Genomic DNA, 14,549 nt, shown 5'->3' with positions numbered 1-14,549 from the left:
CAGCATATCCTTCTTCCTCTTAGCCACCCCTCCTAGAACCACAGTTCCCAGAATTCCTTGAGAGGAAGGGAATGGTTAAAAAGAGAAACAAAGATAGTACAGTGGGCATTTACACAGGTCATCCTCCTCAGTCATAGGAAAAATGAGCAGACATAAAGGCTACATGGGGCACTGCTGGCCCAAGCAAATATAACAAAACCTTAAAATACAAGTAATCAACCGTGCTTAAACCCATTTAACTTAAATTTGAATTAAATTAAATGGGATGTAAATTACTGTAAAGTGTCAAGCACCCAGGCACCTGCCAGCCATCCCAAAGCTTAGCACTCTGACCTTGGAAGAAAAACTGGGTTGACCTCCTACTGAACAATGCTGGGTAGAATAATTAACTTTATTTCCTTGTAACTTTTTTCCCCCAGTCAAAGAGCTGGAATATAATGAACCAAATTGCAAGGCAGGATTTCATTCAAAAAGTCCTTGTCAGATGTGGAGGTAGCCCGTTGCCTCTCTGCACGAGTGGCTCCTCCTCCTTCCGATCAGCTTCCACCGGTAATTCTGCCACACCTCACCATGGGATGGTCTCAGAGAATCCAAACAGCATCTCTCAAGGCACTGATGCAGCACGATTCCACACACCCACACAAGACATCGCCCACTGCCCCTCTTCATGAAGCAGTGTTTTGCCCCCCATTCTATTCAGATTAGGTGGCCTGCCCAAAATAGCAACTCCTACAGATATGTAAGGAGGCTCCTCGTAGGTAGCAGTTTCACGGTCATGCTCGAAAAGCAAGCCTTTTGAGTTGTTGAGCGTATTTCCAATTTTAACTTGGGGAAAAAAATGGGCCACAGAGTTTATTGAGCAACTGTATTGCAGAGCCTTTGCCCGGGAGAGAGAACAGAAGCACAGATGGAGCCATCCTTCACGGGTAATGACACAGCTGTTCTTGTGGTTTCCACCTGTAGAACCCCAGTCTAAATTACCTGTTTGAGGTTCCTCATTTAGCGCTATTACATGCCTGCCAGTTAAGTGGAGTCCCTTCCTGCAATTGCAGCTGGTCAAAGCATTTTAAAGCAATTACCGCTTAACTGGGCGCCTCGTGCCCTGTGGATGATGTGCTAAGGGTACCTGGCAAAGAAGGCGGCGATGCAGAGCGGCTGCCGACTCTACAATCACCTATAATGTTGCACCAGCCTACGGTTTGAAATTTTTAAGTGCAGTGAGCTCAGGGGGAAAACGGAGGAGACTGCAAGCAAAAAAAAAAAGACAGCTCCATTACGGTTTTCCTCCTCTGCTGTCTACTGGAACTTCCAGCCTTCAAGGGAACTGTTCCCACATCAACTTGTCAGCTGAAGAATCCACCTACAGAGCACATTTTCACCCTGCTTTTCCTTCACTGGGCTCAGGGCGGCTTACAGGCCTCCCTCTTCCTCCTGTTTTTTCTCCCAGCAATGCTGTGACGTGAGTCAGAAGGTTAGGAGCAGCTGGCTAAAGGTCATCCTGTGAGCTCTGAGGCCGAGCAGGGACTCGAATCCAGGTCCTTCTAATTCCTTAGTCTGACACTCTGCTGTACTGCCCTGGCTTTTTGGCCATGGATGCCTTGTGCGCAGGGGACACTTGCCCCTTACATAGCCCCCCCGCATAGTTACCTTCTCACCCACGAACAGTTTTTCTCCCTGTAAAGCACCCAACACACCTACGCAGCTGTACTTCATGGGGGAAGAGCAGTTGGCAAGTGGCATTTCAGGGAAGTATAGCTATCCTCATCAATCTTCTCCTGTAGGAGCTGTGGTGAGGCCTTCCGGGTACTTGGTGCTTTCTGTTCCAGACAGCCTTGGTGCCTCCCTTTCATTCTTCTCACAAGCGTGTGCCAAACCTTGTCACTTGATGCTGTTTGGGATTAGAGGGACTATGGCTCACAGCAGCTGTCTCTCCACCACTTCCAGCAAATGTCTAGCTGTCCTCCTTTCCCCCAGCCCCACAGGGGGTAATCTACTGTCTTTTTGTTTGACTGTACTTCTGCTTTCTCTCCCGTCTAGTCAAGGCTGCTGGCTGTGCCTCGTTTCAAGGTCCTCCTCAAGAATGCCCATACAAACTTGACACTCACTGGAGTATTAAAACTGTTTAAAGTATTCCACAGGATAGAATGAGGTGAAGAGAGAGTGCACTGCACCTGGAGTCCTGGAAAAACCTCTCATGTTTGTCTCTTTGGAAAGGCGAAGACCAACACATTCCCCTGAAATGATGACGATGCATCTGCATAACTCAGGAATCTGAAATAGATGTATGCCCAAAAGCTCCCATGACTCCTGGAAAATCTGAAAAGAAGACACAGAGTTGAGGACGTAGCACTCCAGGACGCAGTGTTGCGTGGATTTCAAAATTCACCTCAAATTACAAGAGAAGTGGAGAACTGCATGGCAGCTAGGATGATCTTACCATCTGTCTGCTCATGGTGGGTGAAACCTTGTCTTCGGCCCCAATCCCTCACCCTCTAGAAACTGAGGAGCAGGAGAAAAAAATGGCCTTCATAGTGGTGCTCCAGGAATTTCTCCATGTCTCTATGGTCTTTACCATAAAGATTAGGGGTAATTCCTAGCTAGTCAACCAGAAATTACATCACATCCTTCCCAAACTTCACCCTCCCCAGGCCCTGACAGAAAAATTTCCCAGGACTTGCCAAATATTGCTGACAATCATAGGCTAGGAACAGACATCTGAAAAGAGATTGTTTCATGGACACATGACTTTTAACCACCAGTGGTATTTTTTCCAGTGAAAAGTCAAACAAGCCATTTGTGTGTGTTTAAATTCAATTGTAAGTTCTCAGTAGAAGTAATCAAATTTACCTCAATATCCTTCAGCAAGCTCAACATTTCACTATAAAATATACTGAATCAGATACAGTACGGAGAACTTCAGCCGTTTGACACAGCTTACAAAGTTGTAGTTCTGCTTAAGTCCAGAGGCAACGTACACCCCTCGTCCCCATTTTTTATCCTGCCTGTCCCATTCCAGAAAAGAGAAAGTAGGCGCCCTCTCTCACTTCATCCCAAATAACTTCATCCTTGGTCAATCTGGCACTTGTCCTGGCTTGCAATTCAGCCAATAGGTTTCACTTTGGCGACAAAAATGGCGGATGCTTTCTTGAGGAACTCCTCTTTTTTCATGGCCACACTGGGCTTTCTGTCAGCCAGTGCCCTGTCCATGGCCAGAGCTAAGTAGTCTGGCCCAAGCTTGGACCCAGCCTCCAAGTAACGGATTGGACTGGAGACACCGCTGGTGCGAAGCACTTCCTCCAGAGTGCTGAGCACAGCCAAGCAGACCCGTTGATCAGCCACTCCGGATCCACTATCCAGTGCCTCATAGAGAGCGCTCGCCTTGGCCAAAAACTCAAGGAGGACCAGGCAAGTGAGCACCCCGTAGCGGAAGACATCAAATGGCACCGCCTCGTGGTCTCGGCACGTTATCTTTTGAAGCAATGGTGCAACGATTTCTTCAGCAGCTCCTCTGTCTCGGAAGAGCATTTTCAGCAACTCACTGTAGAGTTTTCCATTGACCCCAGGCTTCTTCCGTCTCCCGCAGGCACTCAAGGAATCATATGCCATGCTGACATTGTTGCTGAAGGCTGTTCTACTGGAACAAGGAGGAGGAAAAGTTACATATTGGAAACAAGCACACACAAAGCTGCCTTTGGTCCAGCAAAGTCAGTGATGTCCACTCAGACTTCCAGCAGCTCTCCAGTGTCTCAGGCAGAAGTCTTTCCCATCACCTACTGCCAGATGTTTTAACTGGAGATACCAGGAATTGAACCTGGGACCTCCTTCATGCCAACCAGAGGCTCTACACTGAGCCACAGCCCCTTCTGTGCTTGAAAACAAAGAACAGAAGTAGTCCAGTTTCCAGCACAGGATGGTCAACACCAAAGACTACAATACTACATGCCCTGGCTTGGGAGCACTTGCTACAAAGGCACAGCAAGTTATACTACAAAGCTGCAAGCCAATGCTCACTTACTTGAGAACAAGCCTGGTACTCTCAGCATCTTCATACAGAGTAAACATGCTAAGGTCAAGCCGTTCACTTGCTCAGCAAGGACAATGTACTGAGTGGATTTAAAGGATCAGATGACAATCTCTACTCAGTCATGATGCTTCCTGGGGCAGTAATTCTTTCAGCCTAGCCTGCCTTACAGAGTTGTTTGGGGGAAGGGAGAATCATAGAAGGTGCTTCAAGCTCCTCAGGGCTGATACCAGTAGACAAAACTGAACTCTGTGGGTCTCGTTTCAGAGCACATATTACAGAGAGCGCCAGTGTGGTGTATGGGTTAAGAGTGTTAGACTGTGATCTGAGAGTATAAAATGGAGGCGAGGAGAACGTTGTAAGCTGTTCTGGGTCCCCGATATGGAGAAAGGTGAGATATGAATGCATAAATAAATAAATATACAGGGAGCATCATAGCACTCTTCTGTACACCTACGCAGAGCTTAGGCCCCATCCGATTCAGTGTGTGCCCTGCTTAGGAGTAAAGAGGTGCAGAGGAAACCTGTACAAAAGGCAAGAAGTTTCCAAATACTGAGGAGGATTCTCTTCCCATTCTTTCCAGCCCCTCCAGATCACCTGAAGGACTACGTTTCCCAGAAAGCCGCGCGTCTCAACATGCCCCGGTGCTTTCTGGGGGCTGTAGTCCAGCTCTTCAGCACCTCTTTCTCTGTTTCCCGTTCCCTCCACAAAGACGCACCTGTGGGAATGGTGGGCCAGGCGCAGGTACCAGAGGGCCCGGTCTAGGCGCCAGTGAAGCGGCCTCGGCGGGTCTCCGCCGTCCGCCCTCCCTTCGGCGCCGCTCTGCATCAGCCTCTCGAAGTAGCCGGCCAGGAACTCGACGGGCTCCTCCGGCCGCGCCTCCAGCAGTTTCAGCAAGGCGCCCCGGACCATGTCGCTCACGCCGGCCTGCAACAGGAAGGCGGCCTCTGCCTCCGGGGCGCCGTTGCTCGAGGCGGCCAACCGGCCGGGCTCGCTGGCCGGCGGCAGGCGTCGCTTCTCGTTGCCGGCCATCTCGGCTGAAAGCGAAGGCGCCGCCGCCATCTTGGATGAGGCACCTCCCCGCTTCCTCCGAGGCCGCCATCTTGCTCCCTAGCAGCCAATCACCGCGGCCATGTTGGTGTCGTGGCTCTGGGTTGGCGGACCTGCGCAATCCGAAGCGGGAAGAAGTCTGGCATCAATAAAGAAAAGTGCTTCCGGCGCAGGAAGGAAGCGTCTTTCTGGTCACCATGGAGATTCCCGCGGTGGGATGAGACCTCGTGGAACCTTCCAGATGAAGCCGAAAAAAGGGGGGGGTGACCATAGAGACTATGAAGGAACGCAAATCACAGAGAAGGCTACGCTGGAAGTGTATTTCCAGTCTTTAGCCCGCCTCTTTGGTGATGGGTTGAGGAAGCTCCTTCAGATGCGGCTTCAACTAAAAGTGCAACCTACGAAATACCGTTGACCGTAACCGTCTATGGGCGCTGAGCCTCCCTCGAAGTGAAACCCATCCCGAAAAAAACAAAACAGATTGCCAGAACAGCAAACAAGCCGGAAGTTCACTCCTGTCGCTCCTGCCTTTCTCCTCTCGGGTTACAGCAGAGGAGCACCTTCATGACCAACCACATGTGTGGCAGGGAAGGGGCTTTCCTGAGTCACCGCTCCCTTCTGCAGATACCGACTCAGGAGAGCTCCTCTCCTGCCACAAATGCTGTTGGTCTCCGAGGCGCTCCTGGACTCTCTTTTTTTTCCTCCTGCTCCAGAAAGACTAACGTGGCCGCCCTTCTTGAGCCATCCCGGGTTACAAGCATTTCCCCAAGCTTGTCTTTACGTCCGCTCTACGAGACCGGAAGTAAGAACAGGCCAAAGAAACTGGGTGTAACCATAGAGACGGGAAAAGGCACGAGCGACACAATGGATTTCCGGCATCCAGTGTTCGCGGCTTCCTCAGTTGCCCACAAACAATGCTGTTGCTCTTCGTCCCGGTAGATAGACAGCCGAGGGAGCCACTGGCGCCGCTTGTCGAGTTTCCACGGCCTGATGCGGAACCTCGCACCGGAAGTGCTCGTAGATCACAGAGATGGGGTGCCCAGAGAGATGCACGTGGATAAGCTGTGCGGGGAGGGGGGGGCTCCGTGGCCGGAGTGTCTCTGCGGCGCTGCGCCTCCTCCGGACGTGGTTTCGGAGAAGCGAAGGGCGGGCCGCCCAGTTCCCCCGCCGGAGCGGAGGGCGCGGCCGGCTGCCTTGCTTTCCACGTCGAGGGGGTGTGTGTGTGTGTGTCTTCGGAGGGATTTCCCACCAAGGGGTCGCTGGTCGCTTCGGTTCGCCTTTGACCCGGGCTTCTATTTCCGGTACCTGCTTAGGTTTCCTTTCTGGTACAGTTAAGTAAGTTGGATTTGCAGAAGAACAAATGAAGAGTCCGGTGGGGCACTGTGAAGACCAGCAAAGGTTTATTCAAGGTATGAGCCTTCGTGTGTCTGCAACACTTTTTCAAATACAGTGGAATGGGAGGTAAGGTTCAACCTTATAGACGGGGCTGAACAGCAAATTAACATGGCACATGAGCAGTAGAACAAACCTAGAGTCCAGTCAGTGACACCTTGAAGACCAGCAAAGGTTACATGTAAATTTGCTGTTCAGCCTGTCTTTAAGCTTGAACTCTGTCTTCCATTCCAGCGTATTTGAAAAAGTGTTGCAGGCACACAAAAGCTCATACCTCAAATAAACCTTCGTTCATCTTAAAGGTACCACTGGACTCTAAATTTGTTCTACTGCTTCAGACCAACATGACTGACTACCTGGATCTTGCAGAAGAACAATAGGGAGAGCAGCTGCTGGGAGGAGACAGTCGGAATCCCCCCCCCCAGGAGGCGGGGTTCCTTACCCAGCAGCCCACCCCTTTCACATTGTACCTCTTTCATTAGTTGCTGGAAATAGGCTATGGGGTGGGAGGGGGGTGCTAGGCCTTTGCTGTTGCTTTGCATGTCGTAAGCTAAAGGAATTGAGGTGGGGAGATTTGTTATTGCACTTGGAGTGCATTCATTCTTTTTCTAGACTGCTCCCCCCGCAAAAAAAAGAACAATAACTTAGATGCTGTAGCAGAACAAAGTTTGACTCAAGGGACATCTTCAAGACCAACAGAGCTTTATTCCTGGTATAGGCTTTTGTGTGTACGTACCCTTCTGTAGATCAGAAATATTTGCTAGCAAGTAGAATGCCAGTGGGACCTAATTGACACATTAGTTAACTGGTGGTGGTGGAAAGCACTGCCAAGTTGCCACCAACTTATGGCAACCCGGGAAGGTTTTCAAGGCAAGTGAAACTCAGAGGTGATTTGCCATTGCCTGCCTCTGCGTAGCAGCCCTGGAGTGCCTGGGGGGGGGGTCCCCCATCCAAGTAGCAAACAGGGCTGACCGTGCTTAGCTTATGAGATCTGACCAGATTGGGCTAGTCTGGGCCATCCAGGTCTACATGGAAGTCATTCGCGGGGGTGTGTGTGTGTGTGATTGTGCCTGTTCAGTTGGAGACAGTTCATACTCCTCATGGATGCTTGCAATGGACTATACATGAAGCTTGAAATCTCATATTCCAGGTGTATCATGGATGCTGGACAGATCTCTGCCAAGGTCCGGAAGAAGATTACCCGGGCTCCAAAATGGAAGTGTCCCCAGGTTTCCTCCAGGGACCCGGATGTGCACCACTGCAACGTATGCGGGAAGGACATTAAGTACCTGGCAAGCTTCCGGGAGCACCAGCGCATCCATACGGGGGAGCGGCCGTACCAGTGCAAGCGATGCTGCAAGACGTTCACCCGCTGTGCTGACCTCATCAAGCACCGCCTGGTGCACTCAGCCACCAGACCATACCGCTGCAAAGTCTGCGGGAAGCGCTTCAAGCTGCAAGCCGACCTGGACAAGCATGGCAAGGTGCATTCAGACGATGCACCCTTCCCCTGCCACCTGTGCCCCAAGCGCTTTAAGCGGACTTCTTGCCTCGTGAAGCACCTGCGCATCCACACACATCCACACACAGGAGAAACCCTTTGCATGCGCGCACTGCAACCGGCGCTTCAAGTGGGAGGCCTCGGTCAAGGAGCACGAGCGGGTCCACACGGGGGAGCGGCCCCACCAGTGCAGCCAGTGCTCCAAAACGTTCACTCATCGCTCCACCTTCCTGCAGCACCAGCGCACCCATCAGAAGTACCCAGCCTTCAGCTGCAAGCATTGCTCCAAGGCCTTCAACCATAAGTCGAACCTGCTGAAGCACGTGAGGGCCCTGCATGGCTAGAAGAGGAGAGGCAGACCAAGCGGCTTGGCTCCGGGGGAGAGAAAAGGCCATGGGGAGGGGAAGGGCTGGCTGCAGCTGCGCCACTGGCTGAAGCGCTGTGGAGAAACAGACGTGGTGGGATAAAAAAACATACGAATGTTGCTGTCAAAACAAGAAAGTTTCACTCTCTGTTTTATGATTCAGGCATTCAGAAATGGCTTTGAATTTGAAGGGTATTGAAAACAGATCAGCCAATATCATAATGCCCCTATATAAATCAATGGTGCGACCTCATTTGGAATACTGTGTACAGTTCTGGTCGCCACACCTTAAAAAGGATATTATAGCTTTGGAAAAAGTGCAGAAAAGGGCAACTAGAATGATAAAAGGGTTGGAATACTTTCCCTATGCAGAAAGGTTAAAGCGCTTGGGGCTCTTTAGCTTGGAGAAACGATGACTGAGGGGAGACATGATCGAGGTTTATAAGATTATGCATGGGATAGAACAGGTAGAGAAAGAGGTACTTTTCTCCCTTTCTCACAATACAAGAACTCGTGGGCACTCCATGAAATTGCTGAGCGGTAGGGTTAGAACGGATAAAAGGAAGTACTTCTTCACCCGAGGAGTGATTAACACATGGGGTGGCATCTACAAGCATGGATGGCTTCAAGAGGGAATTGGATAAACGTATGGAGCAGAGGTCTATCAGTGACTATTATCCACAAGGTACAGATAGGAACTCTGGGTCTTGGACAAGTGATGCTCTGTATTCTTGGTGCTGGGGGGGGCAACAGTGGGAGGGCTTCTAGTGTCCTGGCCCCACTGCTGGACCTCCTGATGGCACCTGGTATTTTTGGCCACTATGTGACAGAGTGTTGGACTGGATGGGCCATTGGCCTGATCCATCATTGGCTTCTCTTATGTTAACTGGGTGTGCAGGGCAGAAAGCACAAATCAGCATCAAATCCGTCTCGCAGCTGGTTGCGGGTTGCAAACTGAAGGTTGGTCCAGGGGAAAAAAGAGTGCCAAAAAACAACTCTTAATGTTGTTGATTCAAAAGAAGCTCCATCTTTTGCCCCTGCCACACGGCAGGGAAAAAAACGAGGAGAAGCGCGGATTTTAAAAGCCGCGCCAAAAAAGAAACGCCTCGGCGGGATCCCACGGATCCCGTTAGCGGTGCGCTGTTGCTCCCCGGCACGGGGAGAAAGCGGCGACTGGGAGCACTGGTGGACCTCCTGATGGCACCTGGTATTTTTGGCCACTGTGTGACAGTGCTGGACTGGATGAGCCATTGGCCCAATCCATCATTGGCTTCTCTTATGTTAACTGGGTGTGCAGGGCAGAAAGCACAAATCAGCATCTTGCAGCTGGTTGCGGGTTGCAAACTGAAGGTTGGTCCAGGGAAAAAAAGAGTGCCCCAAAGCACTTAATGTTGTTGATTCAAAAGAAGCTCCATCTAGGTTAGATTACCTCATTCTTGAAATGTTATAGAACGGGGGTCCCCAACCTTTTTGAGCCTGTGGGCACCTTTGGAACTCTGACACAGCAAGGTGGGCACAGCCATTAAATGGCTCCCGCGGGAGGCGAAGCCAGCCACAAAATGGCTGTTGCGACTTACGGTCAGTCAGACCCTGTGGGAAAAATGATACAAATTGGATCTTGACCAACACCTTTTGTTTTTGTTGCGTAAAGTTCATCTCTCTAACACTTGTCAGATTAGATTTGATGCTAGATGCTCCTTAACACAAGAAATTCCTGTGGCCAAGGGTGTAAAGCAGGGCTGCGTTTTAGCGCCGTCTCTATTTAATTTTTTCCTTTCAGATCTCCACCTCCTATTTGGCTAAAATTGATGGACATGCTCCCAAATTAAATTCAGTTCCGGTTCCTATCTTATTACAAGCAGATGGTGCAGTAGTTCTTTCTCTTACTAAAGTAGGATTAAAATACTCCCTATCAGTAGTTATTTCATTTTGTGATCAGAATTCTTTTTTAAAAATTTTTTGATAAGACTAAAATTTTAGTATTTTCTAAATCATGGAGGCGTTCCGTTTGGATGATCAATGGAAGAGAAATTGAACAAGTTAAATCTTTCAGATACCTGGGTATTCTCTTTCGTTATAATCAAAAATGGTCCATGCATCGGGAGCATTCCCTTAGTTTGGCCAAGAACAAGATGGCTGCTATAACTCATTTTCACTATCAAAAAGGTAAGCAATTTGTCCCGGCCGCTCTACGGATTTTTCGGGCTACAGTGATTCCACAGTTACTCTATGGAGCCCCCGTGTGGATTCAGGACCTTAATAAAAAGGTTGAACTAATTAGTTACATTACCTTGTGTGCTGAGTTGGGTCTCTATACCATAGAACGTAGAGCTTGGATTGCTGCCATCAAATATTGGTTACATCTTCATTTTCAACGCCCTCCAAATAGAAGGAGGAGGAGGAAGAGATTGGATTTATACCCCACCCTTCACTTGGAGTCTCAGAGTGGCTTACAAACTCCTTTCCCTTCCCCTTCCTACAACAGACACCTTGTGAGGTGGGGAAGAATAGTCTTATCGTTTCTTTAAGTGCTGACCTGTATGTTTCTAAATGGACCCAATAAGGGAGACAATTATTTAGGTATTGATTTAGACTCCCTGGCTAACTCCAACAAAATCTATATATTTCAAATAATTCAAAGGAGAATTCAGGATATTGATTTACAATTAATAAAAGCTGGAGCAGAGGGGACTTGTCCCCCCCCCCTCATTTCCTGGGTCTTGCTTTCCCGCAAAAAACTATGGCTCAGTACTTTTCAAGTTTAACAATCCCTTCTCAACGCAGAGCATTTATGCTGGCCAAACTCAATATATTTCCCTTGGCCGTGGTCACAGGCAGATACAAGGGTATCCCCTATGAGGCAAGACTCTGCAGGTGTCTCTGCAAAGAACCTGACTCTGCCCAGCACATCCTCTTAAACTGCCCACTATTTACTCAGCTTCGTTTACACCTGATTAGCCCTCTCCTTCAACTCTCTAAGGCTACCACCAACAGAGGTATTGAATTCCTGCTAGCGGACAAAAACCCTAGTTACTGAGCAGGTGGCAGAGTTCCTGGCAAATATGCTCGGGGACCAAGAAAAAGAGGAAGGGGGAAGGGGGGGAAATCGACCCCACCAGATAGATTAGATCATTTCTACTCATTCTACAGGAAATGACTCAAAATGTATCACTGTCCAGTCCTCCTTTTGAAACAGTGCTTTCATGGGTCAGAATGGAACCCACTGTTCATTAGCGTGCCAGATTATTTCAATGGCGCGGTCCTTGGCATACTACAGTTGGATCCCCGCATCGTTGCATTTTGTGCCATTGTGATCCTTTTATCGCCTGGGTTTTCCTGTTGAAAATACAGGAGGAGAGATATTGCAAATGGAGCACTGTCCAGTTATGTGTGAATCCTGCCAAAGGCACAGTAACTCTACCAGTTCCTTTCTCTCCAAATTTCTCATCCATCCCTATGGATTTCTGAGGAAGAGGAAGGGAGGTGGAGAGATTAGGAGAGAGAGATAAGGTGTATTTATGATTCCGTTTAGGATAGTTACACTACACACTACACTTGATCTTAGCCAAAAGCCCATGAAGCGATAGGATAGTTAAGTTTCTTATTGCAACAAGTTTTAATTACTTGAGTTTAGTGTTCCGAATTTTATTACTTTCCCCTATCATTACTATTATATACAATGATACAAATCGCTGTTCTTTGATGGCTTCTGTTTTTTGGCCTATGGGCTGACTTGTACTTGTTATCTTTTTTAAAGCTATAGTTATGCCAATAAAGGTTATTGGGTTGGACTTACCGTCAGTGACACGGTGAATATCCTTGTGCTGTGGTGGCAGCTACTGCCCAAGCAACATTTTTTTTTTAATCTGCATAGCGAATCCAAACTCTTCTGGCCTTGCTGGACAAAAGCCCCTCCTGGCCCTGCTCACTTTCTACAGACTCTCTGTGGGCACCAGGGAAGTTGTTGGCAAGTGCCCTGGTGCCAGTGGGCGTGGGCGCCATGTTGGAGACCCCTGCTATAAAATGGTATTCATTCTGGGTTTTGGGAACAGTGATGTTCTTTGAAAGCTTATCAAAGGAGGTGAGGACACTTCCAGTGAGAGCCAGTTTGGTGTAGTGGTTAAGTGTGCGGACTCTAATCTGGGAGAACCAGGTTTGATTCCCCACTCCTCCACTCGCACCTGCTGGATGACCTTGGGCAAGCCATAGTTCTGGCACAGCTGTTCTCAAAAAAGAGCAGTTTCTGTCAGAGCTCTCTCACCTACCTGACAGGGTGTCTGTTGTGGGGAGGGGAAGGGGTTTGTAAGCCGCTTTGAGAGTTCCTTGGGTAGTGAAGGGTGGGGTATAAATCCAATCTCTTCTTCCTTGGAAGGCACGCTGGCTGCCTCTTCCGTCCTCTGCAGCATGCACCTCTGGGGAGCACTGAATGTGTGGTATGATATGCACTCAAGTTGCTGGTGCCGTAAGCGCAGTTCAGTTGGGTCTCACCAGCCCCCTCCCCATGTGAACAGAGATTCTTTTGTAGTGTGGTCAGTTGGCATCCAAAGGGTGTGGAAAGAGACATTGTGAAGGTAGGAAGCTGGCAAACTGCCCTTACGGAACTAACAGCAGGTTCACCAACAGAGCAAATCCCAGTGTGTGGCATGTTCTCTAGGACAGGAAATGCCTTAGTTCAGGGTTCCCAGCTTTCTTGAAGAGTTGGTTTTATACCCCACTCTTCACTACCCAAAGGCGTCTTGGAGCGACCTTTTTCTTCCTCTCCCCACAACAGGCACCCTGTGAGGTAGGTGGGGCTGAGAGAGTTCTGAGAGAACTGGGGCTGACCCAAGGTCACCCAGCTGGCTGCATGTGGAGGTGGAGTGGGGAAGCAAACCCAGTTCCCCAGATTAGAGTCCTCTGCTCTTCACCACTACACCACAGCTGGCTTGAGACTGGGCATCTTTCGAATTCTGGCATGGCATGGTGGGTGCATCCAGAAAACTGCCTCATGAAGTGGAGCTTGCCATGCGATGGCTACCGCAGCTGATCTTCAGTCATACAGTGAAGATCCATGCACTGTGGCAGCAGCTGCCGCCAAAGCATTATTTTTAACAATGTGCACAAGCCGTCGGATCTCCAGTAGCCAATCAGAAGCCTTGCTGGGCAAAAGCCCCACCTGGCCCCACCCACTTTCTAGATCCTTGGTGGGCCCCAAGAAAGGCCAGTGCCATTTCCCCCATGCTGGGGTCCCGGCCTTAGGTTGTCACCCCACTGAAATTCTGGGGCAGGAGCCCCAGCCATTGGAAATCGAAAACTTCCCAGTCTTGGTAACTGATGAGGGCCCGGCTTGCCCAAGGTCATCCAGCCAGGTGCAAGTGGAGGAGTGGGGAATCAAACCCGGTCCTCCCAGATTAGAGTCCGCGCACTTAACCACTACACCAAACTGGCTCTCAGAACAGTTGTGCCAGAACTATGACTTGCCCAAGGTCATCCAGTAGCTGCAAGTGGAGGAGTGAGGAATCAAACCCAGTTCTCCCAGATTAGAGTCCACACATTTAATCACTACACCAAACTGCCTGTTTCCCAGGATGCCGTACCAGCCAAGAACACTCTCAAATGGGTTCTTTTAACCTCTTGGTTTCCCAGCAGCTTCCCAAAGGTGCCTCAGCTGCTCACTTCCATGTGGCCCAGATGTGGTGGCTTGTGGGAGTTGAGATGTGCCTGTTGAGTGCCCTGCCAAAGCCTCCTGTGAGGAGAAGCCAGATGTGAAGCAGGGGAGGGGGGCATCATATCTGTTCTCAAAAGCGGCAGAATACTGGGGTTTTATTTTATCCGTCTGCTTTGCCAGCAGCAACAGCTTCCTCCAGTATTCCGAAGTACCTCTCCCGAGCATTGGAGGAAGCTGCCGGCAATAGCTCAGCTAACTAACAACAATTTAAGGAAACAGATGAATAAATATAAATCTTGTATGACTTAAGATCAAATAAGGCTCCAAATATTTCTCAAATATACAGTAATATGAAATACGAGAAATACAAAAAAATTACAATGGATAGGTTAGGGATTTAAAGCAATACCTATCGTTTAAATCCCTAGCCTATCCATTGTATTTGTTTGTAAACCGAAAGGTAAGGTATATTTGGAGCCTTATTTGATGTTAAGTCATACAAGGGCAATAGCTCAGCAGCAGTTGGTGGCAACCTGCGGTATATGACTTTGGTGGAATTCAGCTTTGTCAGGGA

The 14,549-nt window shown here is 49.2% G+C and overlaps 2 protein-coding genes across 4 annotated transcripts; one reads left to right on the top strand and one right to left on the bottom strand.

Annotated features, from left to right (window-relative positions):
• Positions 1–815: 815 nt before the first annotated feature.
• Positions 816–5,076, bottom strand: TPGS1 (tubulin polyglutamylase complex subunit 1). Of its 3 annotated transcripts, XR_001482517.1 has the most exons (3): positions 4,740–5,076; positions 2,848–3,634; positions 816–2,316 (listed from the first exon to the last, which is right to left on the bottom strand). XR_001482517.1 is itself a non-coding variant. In XM_015411220.1 (2 exons), exons 1-2 carry the CDS (start codon positions 5,051–5,053, stop codon positions 3,100–3,102), a joined length of 849 nt encoding a protein of 282 aa, XP_015266706.1. In that variant the 5' UTR covers positions 5,054–5,076; the 3' UTR covers positions 2,749–3,099. The 3 variants fall into 3 exon arrangements, 2 of the variants coding, with proteins under 2 accessions (XP_015266706.1, XP_015266707.1); XM_015411220.1 differs by lacking the exon at positions 816–2,316 and having other exon boundaries at positions 2,749–3,634; XM_015411221.1 differs by lacking the exon at positions 816–2,316 and having other exon boundaries at positions 2,749–3,631.
• A 1,131-nt stretch (positions 5,077–6,207) lies between these two features.
• Positions 6,208–8,438, top strand: LOC107110441 (zinc finger protein 792-like). Its single transcript, XM_015411224.1, has 2 exons — positions 6,208–6,372; positions 7,614–8,438. The coding sequence occupies exon 2, from the start codon at positions 7,621–7,623 to the stop codon at positions 8,266–8,268; it is 648 nt and encodes a 215-aa protein (XP_015266710.1). The 5' UTR covers positions 6,208–6,372; positions 7,614–7,620; the 3' UTR covers positions 8,269–8,438.
• Positions 8,439–14,549: the final 6,111 nt, after the last annotated feature.

Source organism: Gekko japonicus, unplaced genomic scaffold (genome assembly GCF_001447785.1).
Source record: "Gekko japonicus isolate JY-2015 unplaced genomic scaffold, Gekko_japonicus_V1.1 scaffold1187, whole genome shotgun sequence".
Classification (NCBI taxonomy): Eukaryota; Metazoa; Chordata; class Lepidosauria; order Squamata; family Gekkonidae; genus Gekko; species Gekko japonicus.
Note: the sequence above shows the minus strand (reverse complement) of the source record. Positions and strands in the feature narration are given on the sequence as shown.